This window comes from Coloeus monedula (assembly GCF_965178545.1).
Source record: "Coloeus monedula genome assembly, chromosome: 23".
Taxonomy (NCBI): Eukaryota; Metazoa; Chordata; class Aves; order Passeriformes; family Corvidae; genus Coloeus; species Coloeus monedula.
In genome coordinates this window covers 5,678,903-5,697,685 of record NC_138803.1, presented here as the reverse complement: position 1 = coordinate 5,697,685, position 18,783 = coordinate 5,678,903, and the positions used below count along the sequence as shown (strand labels likewise).

General features: G+C 47.4%; 1 protein-coding gene across 1 annotated transcript; it reads left to right on the top strand.

Moving 5' to 3' along the window:
• Window positions 1–1,282: 1,282 nt before the first annotated feature.
• PM20D1 (peptidase M20 domain containing 1) lies at window positions 1,283–13,287 on the top strand (the record flags this gene model as incomplete). The annotated part of the gene is made up of 13 exons (XM_082296151.1): window positions 1,283–1,484; window positions 3,155–3,241; window positions 3,794–4,026; window positions 5,536–5,622; window positions 6,361–6,494; window positions 6,937–7,056; window positions 7,819–7,894; window positions 8,106–8,167; window positions 8,404–8,482; window positions 9,477–9,548; window positions 10,072–10,240; window positions 10,936–11,035; window positions 11,798–13,287. The coding sequence occupies 13 exons, from the start codon at window positions 1,283–1,285 to the stop codon at window positions 11,925–11,927; spliced, it is 1,551 nt and encodes a 516-aa protein (XP_082152277.1). The 3' UTR covers window positions 11,928–13,287.
• Window positions 13,288–18,783: the final 5,496 nt, after the last annotated feature.

The following is an 18,783-nucleotide window of genomic DNA, read 5'->3' as shown; positions in this document are numbered from 1 at the left end:
TTCATTACAGGGGGTTGATTTCCCAGCCTGGGATCTGACAGGCCAAATGCAGGAATCCTCAGAGAAGAGGCATAAAACAGATAGCATTTCCTGAACTTCCTACAAGAATTGGGATGGGATGTGAAGAGAAATAGCTCAGAAACAGCAGCAGTGGCTCTCCTGCAAATCATGACCCAGGCACAGAGAAATCCCATTTCTGTAGCCAAATTCTGGGCCAGCTCTGGCAATAAATGTAACATCAGCAGGCAAATGGCACTGCTGGAGGCACAGTGTGGCCAGAGTCATCATTCCTAAGTACCTGGGCAGAGAATTAGGGAAGCTCAAAGTCACATTGGTGAAAAATTTTAGCTTCCAGTAAAAAAATCCCCCTTATTGCTCTTAAGTAACAGTGAGGTTGATGCGTTTTGGCTCTGAAGCCTTACTTGGTAAATGCATGATGTATAACCAGCTCAGAAATGTTTGTAATTTATTTAATTTAATGTTGGTTTCGTTCTTTTTTTTTGATAATAAAGAATGTGTGAACAATCATCGGCTTCTTCTGCTGACTCAAGGGCAGGATTTCCATGGCTGCTCCCATCTGGCATTTGGCATCCTGGGACAGTTAACGCCAGGGGAAGGTGGGATAAATCTTCTCATTTAGGTCAGAACAGCTGTAAAGAAGGGAATAAGAACTGTTCCATCGAGCTAGCTGGTGGAATCAAGGGAAGAAGTGAAACATTTTGAAAAGCAGGTAGATTTAAAGTATGTCAGGAGCAGGGCTGGCACGACACAGGGACTTCCTGGGCTGCCCCTTGGCCCAGTCCTGGCATCCTTCTGCCTCACTTGTGGCCCCAATGAGCCTCAGGGTTGTTATTCCCCACGGGAACTCCTTTAATCCTCATCCTTTTGGGAGCAGCATTGCAAGATATTGGGAAGAAATTCTTTCTCATGTGGGTGATGAGGCCCTGACACAGGGTGCCCAGAGCAGCTGTGGCTGCCCCACCCCTGGAAGTGTCCAAGGCCAGGTTGGACGGGGCTTGGAGCAACCTGGAACAGTGGAAGGTATCCCTGCCCATAGCAGGGGTGGAACGGGACGAGCTTTTAGACCCTTTCCAACCCAAACAATTCCCTAACTCCTCGCTCGCCGCAGCCCTCCGCCATGCCGGCTGCAAACTACAACTCCCAGCAGCCCCGGGAGCGCCCAGCCCGCCCCTCGCGCAATCCCATTGGCCGTCGCTCCGGCGGGGCGGGTGGCGATTGGCCCCGGGCCCGTCCGTCAGCTGCGGGCGTGCGGCGCTCAGCGATGGCGGGCGGGCGGCGGGCGGCGGTGCTGCTGCTGCTGCTGCTGGCGCTGGGCTCGGTTGTGCTGGCGCTGGCGGCCGCCGTCCTGCTCCGCGCCTTCGTCCTGCGAGCCCCGGCCGGGGTCCCGCGGCTCTGGGCACGGAGCGCCGGCACCGCCGCCCTCAGTGCCGGCGAGCGGCGGGAGCTCAAGGAGGCGCTGCGAGGTGAGGGGGCCCGAGCGCTGTGAGCCCCCCTCGCCCCCGGCCAGGCCCCTCCTGAGGGGGGGATCCAGGGCACGGGGGGCCGGGTGTGGAGGCGGCCGCTCCCCAGGTGCTTTCCAGGGGAGGAACCGGGTGTTGGCTCTCAGCAGGACTAAGGAAGTGATTGAAAATCTGTGCTGGGCACTGCTGAGGCCACACCTCGAGCGCTGTGTCCAGTTCTGGGCGCTGCAGTTCAGGAAGGACGTGCAGGGGCTGGAGCGTGTCCAGAGAGGGGAGCGGAGCTGGGGAAGGGGCTGGAGAGTCCTGAGGGAGCTGGGGTGGGGGGGGCTCAGCCTGGAGAAGAAGAGGCTCAGGGGGAATTTCTGGCTCTGCACAACTCCCTGACGGGGGTGGACAGCCGGGGGGTCGGACTCTGCTCCCAGGGAACAGGGACAGGAGGAGAGGGAACGGCCTCAGGCTGGGCCAGGGGAGGCTCAGGTTGGATGTCAGCAGGAATTTCCTCATGGAAAGGGTGGCCAGGCCTTGGCAGGGGCTTCCCAGGGATTTTTGGAGTCACCATCCCTGGAGGTGTCACCTGGATGTGGCACTCAGAGCTCAGGGTGGGGATCGGGCACAGGATGGACTCGATCCTGGAGGGATTTTCCAGTCTCAGTGATCCTGTGGTTCTTCTGAGCCAACTCTTGCCCTGTGTTGATTTTCTCCACTGTTTCCTGCTCGTACACACAGAATTTTGCCAGGCACCCATGACGGCGTTTCCAGACATCCCTTTGTCCACTGGATAAGTCACTGTTGGAATTTTTTCCCTTTCTTGCTCACTGCTGTGACCAGTCCTGGGGTGTTTGTGCTGTCTGACGTAGAAGATTTAAGGGGTTTACCTCTCAGGAGGGCTGGCACTGTGCAGGAAGCCACAATCTGGCACGAAGTGATAAAACCCTGTGTGTAAACCTCATACCTTGCTGGTTTGTAGGATTTATTGCCTAGCAAATCATGTTTGCATTCTTTTTTTAATGGGAAAATGAAAGCTCACAGTAGATTTTTGTGTTAATTCATGAATCACACGACCTCAAAAGAATCCATAACCTCGCCTGGCAGCTGCTCTTCGGAAAGGCAGCTGGGACTAAGTTATTCCCATGTTCTGCAGGACAGGGACTGGATGTTGGAGAGCCTGTTTGAATGACAGGGCAGACCAAAAGGGCCAACAAAAGCCCTGTGTGTTTATATATGTTAATTTATAAAGCAGTAGGAAGGTGTAATAACCATCACAACATGCCTTACTCTTGAGAAAGAACCTTGGACTGCCAACTCAGCGGCCTGTTCAGCTGCCAGAGCAGTTCACGACTCTGAGGAATCAGATCACCCAAGCAAATTGCAGCTGCTCCTGGACAGTAGCATTTCTAACAATATCGTTCAACACTTCAGCATGAAAAGTGGAGTCAAATTATCTGGAGAGATACCTTGGCTGAGCTGTTAGGAAACGCTGGTGGCTGCGTGTGCACAGCCCAGCTGAAGCACATCAGTCTTTTTTTGATTGTGGCAGCTCGTGCTGTGCTGTGAAATAATGTTTAAAGCCTGGAAAATATTCAGGAACATGAATACTCTTCCCCTTTTGAAGTGCAACTGGAGCATTGTTTGATTTCAGTGCTGAGTGATTTCTCTTCTGTGTTTCTTTGAAGGGGCCATTAAAATCCCAACCGTGTCCAGGTCTCCAGAGGATTTGAATACAACTGCCATGGCAGAATTTGGGACTTACATTCAGAAAGGTACTGAACTTCCATCCTTGGCAGTGTCTGCTGCTCTATTCCATTTTCATAAACAAATAGAAGAGAGCATATATCATTCCTGAATAGAAGGGAACAGATCTTTATATTTTTCCTGAAGAAAGGCCTGTCAGGAATGTCACACATGTGTCCCCTCTGCAACAGTGTTTTGGGGGTATCAGTGGCCCCAAAAGGTTTAAAAGACTTTTTGTAATGGTGGTTTTTGATCCTTGAGATGGTTAAATGCCATGAAAAAATAAAAGGAGGATGACTGCTGCTGCTTCAACCTAATTTTTTGGTAGTTGCATCATTGCTCCCTGCAAAAGAGCTGCAGCACTGCTCAGCGAGAATTCTGGGTTTGTTTAGGAAAGTTCTAAATACAAAATGAGATGGATTGGTAAAAGTGTGAGAACTTCTATTCTGTTGTGGTCAGTCTTATTTACAGTTCCCCCCTGGTGCTACCTAGGTGACAGCTCTATGGGATAATGCTAAAATTGGCCATTATTGTTAACTTTTTCTTTTACATGTGTTTTTAATTTTTTTTTTTCTTAACAGTCTTCCCGGCTGTATTTTCTTCAAAGTTCATCCAACATGAAATTGTTGGGCAATACAGCCACCTCTTTACAGTTCAGGGCTCTGCCCCTGGCCTGCTGCCCTATATGCTGCTGGCACACATGGATGTGGTGCCTGCTCCCCCCGAGGGCTGGGATTTCCCTCCTTTCTCAGCTGCAGAGCACGAAGGTTTCATCTATGGACGAGGAACGCTGGATAACAAAAACTCTGCCATTGTACGTGTGCTTGGTAATGTCCTTCCACAAAGACACAGCCTGGGCAAGGCAGAGGGGAGAAATCCATCCTCTTGAAATTCGCTGTGTTGTGTCTCTCGCCCCTCTTTCTGTTAGGCAGAAATTCCTAAGCCCTGCAGTTTTCTCCCAGGGAGTGGAGTGACCACTTACTGAAGAAAAGAGGGTTAAAACTCTTGAAGAATCAGGAGAATCATATTCAAATGCAGATGGATTTGGTTAAATGCCAGTTTAAAATTTCATGGCACAGGTGCCCAGAGCAGCTGTGGCTGGCCCATCCCTGGGGGTGTCCAAGGCCAGGTTGGATGGGGCTTGGAGCAGCCTGGGACAGTGGAAGGTGTCCCTGCCCGTGGGACTGGATGAGCTTAAAGGTTCCTTCCAAACCAAACCATTCCATTATTCTCTGTCAAATGCTGTGCTTGAAGCCAGGGATAGACCTTTTCCTTTTTCCCAGGTGTCACACAGGCACCCAAAGCCAAAATTGACCCTTTGAAAAGGCTTGAGTTTCAAATTAAACTGTTTATTTAATAGGATCAGCAAATAACCCTCCATCTTTTATCCAGCCTGGGGCGAAACAAAGAGCTGTTGTACTAAATGCATTTGGGAGGAATGTATTCAGAAAAGATTGATCTGTGAAGGTTTTCTCATTGGGAAAAGGTTGTTGGAAAAATTATTAAAGAAAATGGCCCTTTGTGACTTTGAGGATTACTTCCATGGCAGCCCTGTATTTAAATTTGAACAGATATTTAGCAAGCCGGTCTCACACTGGACACACTCTTAGAAAGTTTCAGGATGTTTAATCATCAATTTCAAAGCATTGAAACTTAAAAGTTTGGGGTGGTGCTTCCTTCTGCTGTGAACTGCACAAGTAACTCCACAAATGGCCAAAAAAAAAAAAGAGCAATTTCAGTGAACATGGCAAAAAATGGGTGCTGACAAGATAGAGGTGAGATGTGCATAATTAAGTAATTTAAATTGAAAAAGAGAGATGGAATAATAGAGCAAATATATTGGTTTTTATATCTATTGCCATAGCAAATGATAGATTTGATTTCTCTTCGGTCATCTTAGCACTTCTTGCACAAAACATGCTGCTCCTTAAAATCCCTGGATTTGGTAGCTCCAGTGAAAGCCAATCTGGGTGTGTGACAGGTGCTTTAGGGGAGCAGTGAATTCCTTGGATAATTCGGACTCTGTGGTGCTCCCTGTGCAGTTTGTCCCTGACAGCAGCAGCCAGAAGCAGCTGCTCTGTATTTCATGTCCCTACCCTGGCACTGTGGCACCTGTCAGAGCATTATTGATCGAGACCACTGCGGGATCTTCTCCAGGGAATGGGAATATCCCCAGTGGGAGCTGTAGAAATCAAAGCTTTGCCGTGAACAGCACAAGGGCTGTGAGAGCATCCCAATTCTTTTCCATCACACTGCATTCTTTTGCCTTTATTCTCCTTGTTACCACACAGGGATGGCACACCACGTTCTGCTTTTCCTGCAGGGCATTCTGCAAGCTCTGGAGTTTCTGCTGAGGAGGAATTACAGACCCCGCCGCTCTTTCTATGTTGGCATTGGCCATGATGAGGAGGTATTTCCTTTCCTTGCCTTTCCTTTCCTTGAAATAACAACCTGTTTGCATTGTTCCTGTAGGTAACAAGGCTTAATTTTTAAACACTGTTTAGCTGGAAGGTCTTTCCTGTTTTTCTTGGTTCTGTGGGTAGATACTGTGTCAGGCCCCAGGTCACAGTTATGTGTTGACTGTTTGTCTTGGAGTGACGTTCACACAGGGTTTGGTGTGATGGGCAAGGAGAAAAGAACACCGGAGGGTGTCACTTCAAATTCTTTTCTGCAAGGAAGGTGCAGCAAGAATCCCGTTTTGGAGACAGGAAAAGCTGGGTTGAGGTTCACATGGTTGTGCCAAATGATGAGGAAGAACTGGCAAAAATGTTCCAGTGGTACAGAGAGATGGGTGAGGAGAGTTTGGTTATGCATTGTCAAAATCCAAAGAGAGAGATTTATTAATAGTTGAAATGAATAGGGCTGAAATTGCTAATCTGTGGAGTTTATAGCTCTGAGATATTGAAATTAAAGCAGCAGTCAGTGACTCATCAATGAGAGCATTCATCATGGATATAAATTCATCTGCTATCAGGTCATTAACAATCTCCAATTAATTTTCTTGGATGGGTCTTTTGTTGTTGCTCTGGAGCCGTTCCCCAGGGGATTTAGTGCATTCTTTGTGCTGTAGCCAACAGCAAGGTGTTTTCCAGTTCTGCTCCCAGTGTTCTGGCTGGATCTGATCAGTTCCTCTGCCTGGATTCCACAGGTGTCTGGTCTGAAGGGAGGAAGGAAAATTGCAGCTCTGCTGGAAGCCAGAGGAGTGAAACTCTCCTTCCTGCTGGACGAGGGAAGCGCGGTGCTGGATGGGATCATTGCAGGAGTGAAGAAGCCAGTAGCTATGTAAGAGTGACCACGATGAACGTGATTCTTTTCCAGTCATTAATTAGTGATAAATGATATAGTTAATGCCCCTACAGAATGTTTTCAAAGCATGTGGCTGTGTTGGTGCTGCTGGAGCAGCAGCAGTGGCATAAAGGGCAAGGCAGGGACCTTCAGCCTTTGCTTGATGTCCATCACAGCTGTGCTGGCAGAGGCAGAATGTTCTGCTGAGCATTTTAATTCTGTGCTGTAGAGCTGTGCTCGCTGGAGAAGCAGCCAAGACATCAGTCCTCCAGAGATCTAAACACTGGGTTAATGATTTGTTGTTGCTGCTTGAGTGGTCTTTATCATACTAAAACTATGCAGAGTAGCTCTTTTTATCTACATTCTGTGCATGTGTGTTTGGAATTGCGTTAGTCATTTATTTGTTGATTGATTGATTGATTGATTGATCATTGACCAGGATTGCTGTCACAGAAAAAGGTTCAATGACACTGAACTTCACTGTGGAAAAAGAGCCAGGACATTCATCCTTTCCTCCTAAGGAGACAAGTATTGGCATTCTGGCAGCAGCCATGTCCAGGTGAGAGCTTCCCTGTCACCCAGTGTCAAAGACAGTCAAAAAAACTCCTAAGTCACCAATATATGACTTTTTTATTTTTTATGTTTAGAGTCTTTTTCAAATTCCTGTTCTGTATTTGAAATTGCAGTTTGTAGCTTCACTTTGAGGGGCAGAAATGCAACTCCCAGCCAAGGGACAATTGCCAGGTGTTTGCAGATTCTTTTCACTTCAGCTCTTTCGAGTGTCAGCCAATTCTTTAAAAGCAAGACAAGTGCTGTCTGCCCTAATTTACTCTGTAGCAACAGAGATTCCTTTGTTTGGGTGGCAGGATTTCTCTGGAATTTGTTCTTGCACATCCCTGCTACCTCAGCTGGTAATTCTCCAAGCCAATAAACATGGAATAGAGTCGTAATGTGACTGCAGAAATCATCTCTTTATAGCTTTGTGTAGATATCAAATTGGCTAAGAAATAACATATTTTAGAAAAACCAAATATGTCCAAACATGGTTAGATTGATGTGCTATTTTTCTGGGTTTCTGTGTATTTATAGGAGTCAGGCTTTGGGATTTTTTCAGCTGTTTTTCAAAGGAAATCTTTGCACGTGACTGGAATGCCCAGAAATCCGTGGAGCTGTGCTTGCACATCTACTTACGAGGAGAGGAGAGTGTGATTGCATCTCCAGTAACAGGGATACATGTCACAAATCAAATTCCTGACAGCCTTCTGGAGCGATAACAGCCAGAGTTGTTTTCTTACCTTTTAAATGTTGATTTGTTTTGTAGGCTGGAGCAGAGTCCCTTGCGCAACCTGTTTGGCCACGGGCCAGAGCTCATGACTATGGAGCACCTTGCTGCAGAGGTGAGGAGAGAAGCAGGATTTCATTCCCAGATTTCCATGAGAGTAACCCAGGGATGAATTTAGAGCACAGTTATGTAGGAAGGATAAAAAAGCTGGCCTTTCTCCCAAATTATTGTTTCTGCTGGAATTGTTTCATCCATATTCAAGTGACTCTGCCGTGCTCTTGACAAATAAAAACTTCCTGATTTGTGGTTTTATTTTTTCTCCTTAGTTCAGCTTTCCTCTCAACATCGTCATGAGCAATTTGTGGCTGTTTTCACCTATTGTCAGCAGGTAAGAAAAGAGATGCTTGGTAAACATCCCCAGCCTCTCACCCTTAAAAGATGAAGCCATTTCTAATCTTCCCAGGAAATCAATTATTTTATGGTTTAGATAATACAGTAGTTTCCTGTTAATAACCACTTTGTTAATTAAATAAGCCAGCATTCAGCTTATTGCCTGTGAAATTATGGTGCTTATCTTTTAGCAATATTCAACTTCTTTGAAAAATTTTGTTTCTTTTTTTGCAGAGTCCTTGCCTGGAAACCTTCCACCAATGCCTTGATTCGAACGACCACCGCAGTCACCATGTTTAATGCAGGAATCAAGGTACTTTCATTGGGATTTTTCTCCATGTAATTGTGATGAGACAATTAAGACATTTCATTTCCAGCTGTTTATATCCAGTGATAAGATCAGTGTGGCCCCTGTGTGTTGCCACAGTCTCATTCTGACCTCAGATGTGGCTTGGATTTGGCTACAGTTGAAAATCACTTCCTTTCAGAAGTGTCTGATCTTCTGTTAAAATTGTTAATATTTTTTGGATAGACAAGAAAATGTGGTTTTTGTATAATCCTACAAAGTATCAATGGCAATATTTGAAACTGTCACAGTCACAAACACACTTCCCCGGCCCCCAGACGTTTGTAGCACAGGTCCAGTGTTTGCCTTAAGTGGGTTAAATGTGCACCTTGGACTGAGATAACAGCTGCTGGCTGATACAGCCAGATCCTGCCCTGATAAGGAGGTGGAGCTGTCCAAAAATACTGAAGCCCCGGAAAATAAACAGCCCGTGTTTGGTGTGTTCTGAAAAAAATCTGTGACTGAAAAGCATCACTGGGCAAGGGAGATGCAGTGGCTGAACAGTGACACGGAGTGGCCAGAAGGGAAGTGACACCCTGGCTCCTTGGAGTTTTTTCTAAGATTATGCTTTTTTTTGTTTAACACAGTTGTAAATATTCAGTCTGTAGATAAGAAGAGTAACATGACAATGAGGTAAAAATACCACTTGAAAAAAACCCCCAAAATAAAGTTTCACATTTTCTCAGTATAAATTTTCTGAAGGGAGAGGGCTTAGCTCAAGGTAAAAACTTCTATATAAATAAGAGCTAACTTCATTTTTGTTGATTTGATGAGTATTTCTTTGTGTATTTATCTGCATTTTAGATAAGATTTACAGTGTTTTAACACAGACAGAGACATCACACTTGGTGGAAACAGTGAAGCATCTGAGGCCTGCAGTTGTTTGAGCAGTTCTGAGTTTGCAGTTGGCATTTTATTCATTTTAACTTCCTTTTAAACTTTAGTCCTTCCTTTTTCCCAGGTAAATGTCATCCCTTCCTCTGCAAGAGCCACGGTGAACTTCCGGATCCACTCGGCCGAGACGGCTGCTGAGGTATCCCTGATCAGATCCCACCAGTGTTTGTACCAAAGAGCACATGGATCATGTGTGATGATGGAATGGGAGCTCTGAGTCTGTGACCTGTGAGTTTGGGAATCCTGCACACTTTAGCAGGGCCAACAGGCCTGTCCAACCCAGGGCAGCTGTGAAATTTGTCAGTACAAAACATCTCCCCTTCCCAAGCCTTTGCTGGAAGTTTCTCTCTCTGGAAGCTTTTTCTGGATTATTTGGATGCCATAACTACCAAGAGCAGCAGGCTGAGCACTTGTTTTCCAGGACTGAAGCAGATCAGGAGTACCTTGAAGCAGGGATGTGCATCTGATTGAAAAATTCAGCTGAAGTATCAGCCATTCCCTCAGAAGAGGAAGAGAGACTGACACAGTTTCAGTCCTTATTTACAGCCACAACTGACAGTTCACAGACAAATGTTTTCTGGAAAGCTGAACATCTGCTGATGTCTCTAAGGGCTGCATTCTCATTTCTTGTGCTCATTTTATCTCTTGTGTTTCACCCACAGGTGCTGGAGACAGTCAGGAACACCATTGCTGATGACAGAGTGAGGATCGATGTGGTGGAGGCCTTTGACCCCCTGCCCATCAGTCCTTGGGATGAGCAGACATTTGCAGTCCATATTTTTCAAAGAACCATCCTGGACACTTTCCCAGATGTTGACAGTGTAGTCCCAGGTAACAGCAGGCACATGATGATTATTGTTTCCTCTTCTGCTTTTCCCTCCCCTGGCACTGCCTCGTTTCCATTTGCTGTGTACTCCTCCACCCCAGCTGTTAACTACTGGAAACAGCTGTTTTTTCCTCTTTTTATTCCGTTCCCTCTTTTTGCTTTAAAGGTTTTAATGTTGTTTTTTAGTAGTGGAAGTAAAAAAGCAAACAGGAAGCTGACAGAAACAATGAGCCTTGAATTGGGCTCTCTGCACATACAAAGGACTCTCTTCAGGGAAGAAAGGAATTGTGAGGGAGAGGAGGAGGAGGTCTTCTTGCTTTAGTTCTTCTTTTATTGTTTTCATAGCTGGCAAAGCCATTCCTGCTTTTCTGTATTGTTCCTTATGATCCCAGCCCCTTCCCTTTCTTGCAGCTCTTTCCTAGCTCTGTAGCTACTGGATTGAAGTTTGAAGCTTTAATTTTTGGCAAGGCTGAGTGTCAAGGCTGTTCTTAGGTTGAGTTGTGTGTCCAGCTCCTGTTCCTGAAGGAGAGAATGTTCTCCAGGATGCACCAGTCAATGTTTCTAGTGATGCTTTTGGTGCAGGCAGTGGTTACACAGAGCTATTACCAGATGCTTTTCCTCTCTCCTGGGGAAAGGTGGGTCATTCTTGAAATTCCAGTTGTTCCTCTCCTGCAGAATAAACCTGAGGTTCGTTTTCCAGGCACGTGCATTGGGAACACAGACAGCAGGCACTTCACCAACGTCACCAAGGCCATTTACAGGTTCAACCCTCTGCTCCTGAGACAGGATGATCTCCCCAGGTACTGAGCTCTGCACGTGGGCAGCTCTTGGGGTGGGCCCAGGGAAAGAGGAGGGAAAGAGTTTCCATGTGCAGTGGGCAGAGGGAAACCCAGCCTTGTGTACCTTGGCCTCCCACTCTGTCAGGCCACCCATTTCCTGTAGATTTGGGTGCTGCACGAGCAGGGGATGGAAATAGCCCTGGGACAGTGTCAGCCCTGGCTCTTTGTTCCTTCAAATGCAGGCAGGGTCATTTAGGTGTTTGATCCAGTGGTTCTGGGGAGCTGAGTGGATCCTCTGTGTGCTGAGCAGTGTGAGAGGTGCTGTTCTGGTAGTTGGCCTTGTCCAGGAGATTTACCCATATATTGGGACACTTGCCACTCCGAATTGATTTGCTTCTTAAAACTGGAAATTTCCTGAAGCAAAGTGATAACACCATCATCTTGCAAGGGATTGTTTGTTTAATTAGAGTTCTCATTTTATTGAGGTGCAGATGATGCAGGAGTTGAGTGTTCCAGCTGTACAGGACAGTGACAGAAATGGCCAAGAAATGGGCCATTAGGATTTTTTCCAGATTTTTAGATTTTTTTCCAGACTTAGTTGTTGGGCTCTGAGCCTTTAAGTCAAGTACATTTGGGGTGGTTACAGTGCAGTTTTTGGTGTATATTGCTGTGCTTTTATGTTGTGCACTGTTCTTTGAAGTCAACAGCCAAGCAGGGTGCTGGAGATATGTGTAGGTGGGTCAGAAATTCACCCTGGACTGAAAAATGTCCTTTCTCTTTCAGGATCCATGGGTTGAATGAGAGAATCTCCATTGAGAATTATGAGAAACAGGTGGAGTTCCTCTTTCAGCTGATCAAGAACTGTGACATTGAGACACTTCCAGAGCCTCACTCCAATTCCCACGAGCTGTGAGAGACATCTGGGAAGAGCAACTGCTCAGGTGGACTCTGGGACATGGGGCTGACGATGCACTTGTGTGTTGTGTATTGAGCTACAGCTGGAATTTGGGGTTTTTTATGTTGTGGTTTACATACAGATGGAAAAAGTGCTGGTTGTGTGATAGGAACCTGGCAAAACCCAACAAATAACCCTGATTTCTGCTCTCTGTGGTCTGATGTGCAGCCCTTAATCTGACACTAAGTTTTTCGGCCCTTTAAGCCTCTGAAATTGGTAATCACAAAAAATCTCAGTTATAATCACCAGCCTCTCACCAATAGAAGGTGAATCATCCTGTTTGGCAAACTCGTTTTTTATAGTGAATGGATCTTTCTCAGGTGAGGTGTCTGCCAGAAGCTCACGTGGAGGAAGGGTTCCAGTCACTGGTACGGTCACACCGAGAGGTTCTTGCACTGCTGCTGGGCATGGGCTGCTTCCCAGGGGATTCCCAGGGGATTTTCCCAGGCTGCTTCCCAGGGGCTGCTCTCACCAGCATCTGTGGTACTCTGAACCCGTGTCAGTGTTCACTCCGTGGCTGCACTGATTTCTCACTCTGTTCTCAGGTATTCCAGGAGTTCTGTGTTGTTGTAAGTGATGAGGTGCTGAAAATTTTCCTTCCCATCTTTTTAGTGATTTCTTCCCCTCCCTCACTCATGGTGTGGCTCAGGGTCTGTTGTGCAACTGAGTGTCAGAGTAAGGGATTGCAGCTTTAAATAAGGAATTAAATCCCTGTTGTCTGCTCATCTCTTTTCTCACTTAATCAATTTATGCTTCTCCTTTGCTCTTCTGGGAACTTGATTGTGAAAGATGTGCAGCCCTTCAGTTTCTTCCAGATCAGAGGGATCAGAGGTTTGTTCCTTCCCTGCCAGTGCAGGCAGTTTCCACTTCCTGCTGACTCAGATTTTTGGGAATCCTGGGGTAGACAGGCCATGGATGTTGGCTCTGCTTCATCTTGCACTTCTTGGCTACCTTTGACAGCACCAAAGGGTTCAGCATTCTTTTGGCCTTGACAGTTGGGGTTACTAGTATTAATTGGACAAATAATTTATTTAATTAGTTAATTAATTCTGTAAATAAATAGTTAACCAAGTGATGTTAGCCAAAGAAAAGCCTGAAAGCTGCTGTGTGACACTGACAGTCTCTGTGCTGCAGGGCCCAGTGCAGCTCCTCCTGCTGCAGAGATGTGTGTCTGTTTTTCAGAACTTAAATTATGCACTGGAATGGGTGGATGTTCTGCTCTAAATTCATACTGTGAAATGTGCTGGAATGTACAGGAAATACCCTGAAATGTATCCTGAAAAACACTGATGGAACTGTGATTCCAATTTCCATTCACCATTCTCTTATTTGTTTGCAGTTTGATCTTATCACTGTGGCCAGAGGGCTACAACTCTATCACCTACTGAATAATTGAAACAAAACTGACATTTTCATCGAATAAAACAAGGCATATGAATTCTTTTCTGATGATTATTTAATCTTTTTATGTAGCTGTGTAATTGCGGTGAAGTCATTTCCACACCTGAGCAATCCATAAAGTTTCCATCAAAACAAACCCACCTATTTTCCAGCCAGCTTTAATCTTTGCCCCCTTCCTGCTGCTCCCTTTTCTACACAAAATCAGCTCACCCTGGCCAGGCATTATTGGGCAGTAGTTTGCATCTTTTCTGGTTTGCTGCACTCTGTGTGTGTTCCCTCCTGTCAGGGATTTGTTCAGCCACGTGTCTCTGGCTCTTTTGTGGAGGTGTCACTGCTCCTGCAAGCTCCTGTTTGCAGGCACAGCAAAAGTGATGTGTCAGGGCACAGCACTGAATGAAACACAGCCCTGGGAGTGGGAGGTACAGAGAAGGGGTTGTTGTTGTTGGTTTTTTCTCTGGCAAATCTCTGTAAAACTGAGTTTAAAGCCTTTGCTTTGCCTGTGGCTGTATGGGGTCAATATTGTTGTAACACCTGATGGTTCTGCTGCCAGTCAGAGGGACCTCGACAGGCTGGAAAAATGGGAAAACAGGGAAAAAATGAGAAGAATCTCATGAGAGAGCATAGGTTGTAAAAATCCTAACCTGGGTCATGCTGTTGTGGTGTGGAAGGAGGGATTTGCTGCCTCTTGTACCATCAAATGAGTCCTGAGGACATAAAACATCCTTTATGTTTTGTAATCATCTCCCAACCAAAAATCCCTCACCTCTGTTTGGGTGAGGATTGTTTCTTTAAAAGAAGAAGATTCATTTTGCTGCTGAAGGAAAAGTGAAGGGCAGAGGCTGCTGGGAGGGCAGGGCTGGGTTTGGCAGCTCCTGTGCGAACGTGTGCCATGAGATTTGGCTGGGGCAGCTCCTTGCAGAGCTCATTAAGTGCTGCTCATCAGCCAGGGCTGGGATCTTGCGGTGCCTCTGCACTGGGGACGTGCTCAGCAGAGCTTTGCTGCATCCTCAGAGGCCACTAAAGTGCTTTAAACAAACCTTGTCCTGCAGGATCCACTGGGGAAACAGCATGTTCCCATCTCTGCCCATTTTCCCAGTCACTTCTGATGAATATCTGTGCGTTTTCCGTGGGGCAGCTTTACCTTTGTGTTCTTAAGCCTCTTTATTTTATCACATTTGCTGCCAGGTCGTGGTTGTGTGACACCATTCCAGAGAGTCACTCAGTGGTTTGGTGTCTGCACACACCTCCTGACAGAGCAGGTCTCTTCCCACCCCTTTTCACTGTTCCCAGGAGATGTTTCTGGGAATGTCTCCCTCCCTGAGTGGTGTGTGGAGTCTTTGTGCGTCACATAAATAGTGTGAATAACACGAATGATGCCTTTTCTGTCAAGATCAGATCCAACCTTGCATGGTGTGAGCAGTTACTTGATAATGCCAAGCACATCATGAAAAAAAGGATTAATGACTCTGGGAGCTATTCTTTTTGTGTTGTAGTGAGTCACTGAGCCTCAAGCATGAAGAGCAATTACCTCTGACTCAGAAGGAAGGAAGAGCTTGATTTTCTGCTCTGAAGACAGGTAACAGTCATACTGACAGATGTGATTTGAACGCTGTGTTAGTCCAATTCCAGTGTGTGTTATATCCATAGCAACTTCCTTTTCTCCCTGCTTTTCCCCAAGTCTACAAAGTTGACATTCTTGTGCCAGCACTGACTCAAAGTGAGGTGTGTGCAGTTGTCCAGCCTGCTGTGGGCCAGCTGAGCTGGGGCCATGTGGGCCTGCTGCACCCTGGAGAAAATGTCACATCCCACACCTGCATTTTCTAAAGAAAGCTCTGTTGCTGGGCTCTCTTTAACAGAACTTGGTTTATTTTCAGCCCCAAGTGGCCATGGGGAGTTCAGGCACTGAGCTGGAGGAACAAGGTGTTTACAGAGTTGCTTCCTCCAGCTTTGCGTTTGACACTTGGGTTCTTGGCTCTTCTTTTGCCGTTTCATTTGATATTCCATGGAGCTGGTAAAATCCATTTTCTCCAGCAGGTGCTGTGAAAACTTCCCTGTGTCAGTGCTGTGGAGGAACACTTCCACTGGGGAATGTGGAGGCTGCTCAGCCACAGCCCATGGTGCCCTTTGCTGTTACAGAGGAGCATTCCTCACCTGCAGCTCAGCCTGGGACCCCGAATTCTCTGCTTTTCTGTGATCTTCAGGCTGCTTCTTGAACCCTGCACAAATTCCTGCTGATCTATTCAGTCCTTGCTGGTGCTCTGGAGCTTTTACAGACATTTTTGTCCCTCCAGTCCCCAAATTCAGGCTCTTGCATCAACCCTTTATGTGCTGCTGTGAAGTCTCTACAGCACTGGCAGCCCTGTGCCACCATCTCAGGGCCTGCAGGGGTGCAGAAGTGCTGCCCAGGGAATGATTTTCCCGGCTGAGCAGCTCAGGGAGGGCTGTGTGACACTGGAGCAGGGGCTTGGCTCGGCTTTCCGGTCCCACAGCTTCCCGGGGCAGCGGGAGGCAGAGATAAAGGGCTCAGCGTGGTGGGGAAGGGAGGGCCCTGCTCCCTGCAGGTCCCTCTGCTGATCTCAGAGCTGATTTCAGAGCTGTGGTGGGGGGCCCAGAGGAAGCTGCAGTCACTTCTCAGCAGGAAGGAAAATGACCACATGGAAGGGTGGTTAAAGCAGGGGGCAGGGGACAAAGAGAAAATGCTCTTTGGCACTCGGGGATTTGCCATGGGGTTGGTCACAGCCTGGGCAGGGGGTTTTACAAGCAACGTTCAAATCATGCAGCTTTTCCCAGGGTGCTTTTCATGCCTCTTTTAATTTATATTTTTAATCCAACACAATGGTGTGGTTTATTGAGCCCTGTAAATACTCAGATCCCTTGAACACTGTGCCTGGTCTTGCAGAGTTGATCCTGGGAAGGGGCCTGGGTCAGATATTCTGGATCTGATATCCTTCCACTTGGATTTTTAAATGTTGGCACTGCAGGACTGCCTAGTTCTATGTGAACATGCTAATTCAAAGTCCTCTTTGGGATTTTGAGAAGTGAGAGGATCTTGATGGAGCAGGAGATAGGGGCAAGTTAAGAGATTAATGTGTATTTTTTTTATCATCAGTCTCTGGTCGAGCCAGCCTTGTGGGATCAGTGTTTTCTTCAGGCTAATTCTGAATATAAATGAATTCCCTCACAGCCTATAAGTGGAACAAAGCTGACATGTGAGGCACATCCCCAGTGGCTCCATGACAGGTGTCCCTGTCCCTGCTGTCCCACCGGATCCGCTGACCTTGTGGAACACAGGAAAACCAGACCCAGGTGCTCTCACATGGCCAAGAGCCCCCGGGAGGGACCTGCCAGGGGCTGCCCTCTGTTTGTCACAGCACGTGGGGGACACAGGAACACAGCTGGGAGCAGTGGTCACATGGACCTTGGAAAAAAGGATGGAGATGGGCTTGTTTGCTTCCAGGCTGGCAAAACAGAACTTCCTGGATCTGCATTTCTCCCCCAGCTCAGGGCCAGCTGCTGACATTGTTGCCTGCCCTCGTGAGCTGCTTTGCTCTGGAGTGACATCTGAAGGGGCAAGTGCTGCTCCGTAACCTGCTCAGGTTTGTTTTCCTGCCAAGATTCCTGCTCAGAAGGAAGTAAGAACCCAGTTCCTTCAGGATCCTTGGTCAGAAGCAGCTGGGACCCCATTTAGATCCAGGCAGTGGTGGAGCAAAAGCACCTCTCTGGGCACTGACACCTCAGTATTAGAATTTTTTGAGTCACTTTGGCCAAACCCTTTTATTCTGCTGGATTCTCCTGTGGAAGTGGCCCCAGAGGCCATTCCTGAGTGCTGGCCCAGAGCTGGGCAGTTCAACAGTGCCAGAATCACGTGGCTGCTGTAAAACACATGGGCACGACATTCCACGAGACATTCCACGATCCAGCACAGCTCAGTGGTCAACTCCTTCCTTTCCAAACATTTTTGTTGCCTTTGCTACCTGTTCCCTGCAATTGGAAACCCGTTTCCTGCCCTTTCATCCTCTGCTTTTTTGATCTCAGCCTCGCCGGTGGGAGTTTTATCTATTTCTGTTTTCTTGTCTCAGGCAGCTTTTGTCCCCTCACTTCCGCTTCCTGAGCCTGCAGCTGGGGAGCAGCAAGGTCACATTTGGGTGCACGTTGTTTTTGGGGAGGTGAGGGAAGAGTGGAGGCTCCGGGGGAGGGATGGATTTTCCGTGTCAGGAAGGAAAGATGAAGGTGGAAGCAGAGCCTTACAGCCAGGATTGTTCGGACAAAGCAGAACAGAGGCCGGGCTGGAGGCTGGATTTGGAGCTCCAGTCCCAGCTGGAGCATGGCAGTCAGCTGTGGCTGTAGTTGAGATGTGTTCTGGATGTCTCAAGTTTTCCATGAGGTCTCTTTGCTGGTGGAGGTCCTGAGAATGAGTGAAACGACCCCAGAGGCTCCTCATGCCTTGAAATCCCAGAATCCCAGGATGGCTTGGGTTGGAAGGGACCCAGTTCCACCCCCTGCTGTGGTGGGGACACCTTCCACTTGCTCCAAGTCCTGTCCAACCTGGCCTTGGACACTTCCAGGGATCCAGGGGCAGCCACAACTTCTCTGAGCAACCTGTGCCAGGGCCTGCCCACCCTTCACAGGGAGGAATTTCTTCCCCAAATCCCATCTATCCCTGCCCTCAATCAGTCTAAAGCCATCGCCCCTTGTCCTGTCACTCTCTGCCCATATAAAAAGTCCCCTAGTGCCACCTTTGTGCTGCTTTCTCTAATGATCCATCCATGTTCCAGCCATCCTCTTCTCCCAAGCACCAAATATTTCAGGAAAACACCTCTCTGTGCCCAGTCCTTGATGGGAGCAGACAGAACCCGAAGCAGCAGAGCCCGCAGCTTTGGGTCACAATGGATCCCTCGCTGCCACTGCCCACAGCTGCTTCGTTTTCCTTCAGAAATGAAGTCACCAGCTCCAGGCACGCTTGATCCCTGTATCCATGCGGGAATGCGGCTCCTGTGCCGCCCTCCCCTTTCCCCCCACACACGTTCCTGTGTCACAGCCACCCTTATTGGCCCAGAACCTGTCTCCAAGGCCTCGAGCTGGGGGTCACGTCATCACTCTGAGTAATAACTCGCTGCTGACTGTTTCCTGGGAGGAAAGGAAAGGCAGGAAGGAAAAACAACTGGTCAGAATTTCCACTCATGACCACAAAAAAAAAAAAAAAAAAAAAAGGGAAATAAAAGCAAAGCATGAATCAGAAGAGCTGGTTTCATTCAGGAACACAGAATTCTACAGAGCAATGAGGACCTGACCTCTGTAGCAGGAGTTTTTATGCTCTTTATTTATTTGTTGTGGGACAGTTTGGCATAAACAGGCAGAGTGTACGTGACAATATTCCTGACCTTTTGTTCTGAGCTACAGCAGCCTGGCAGAG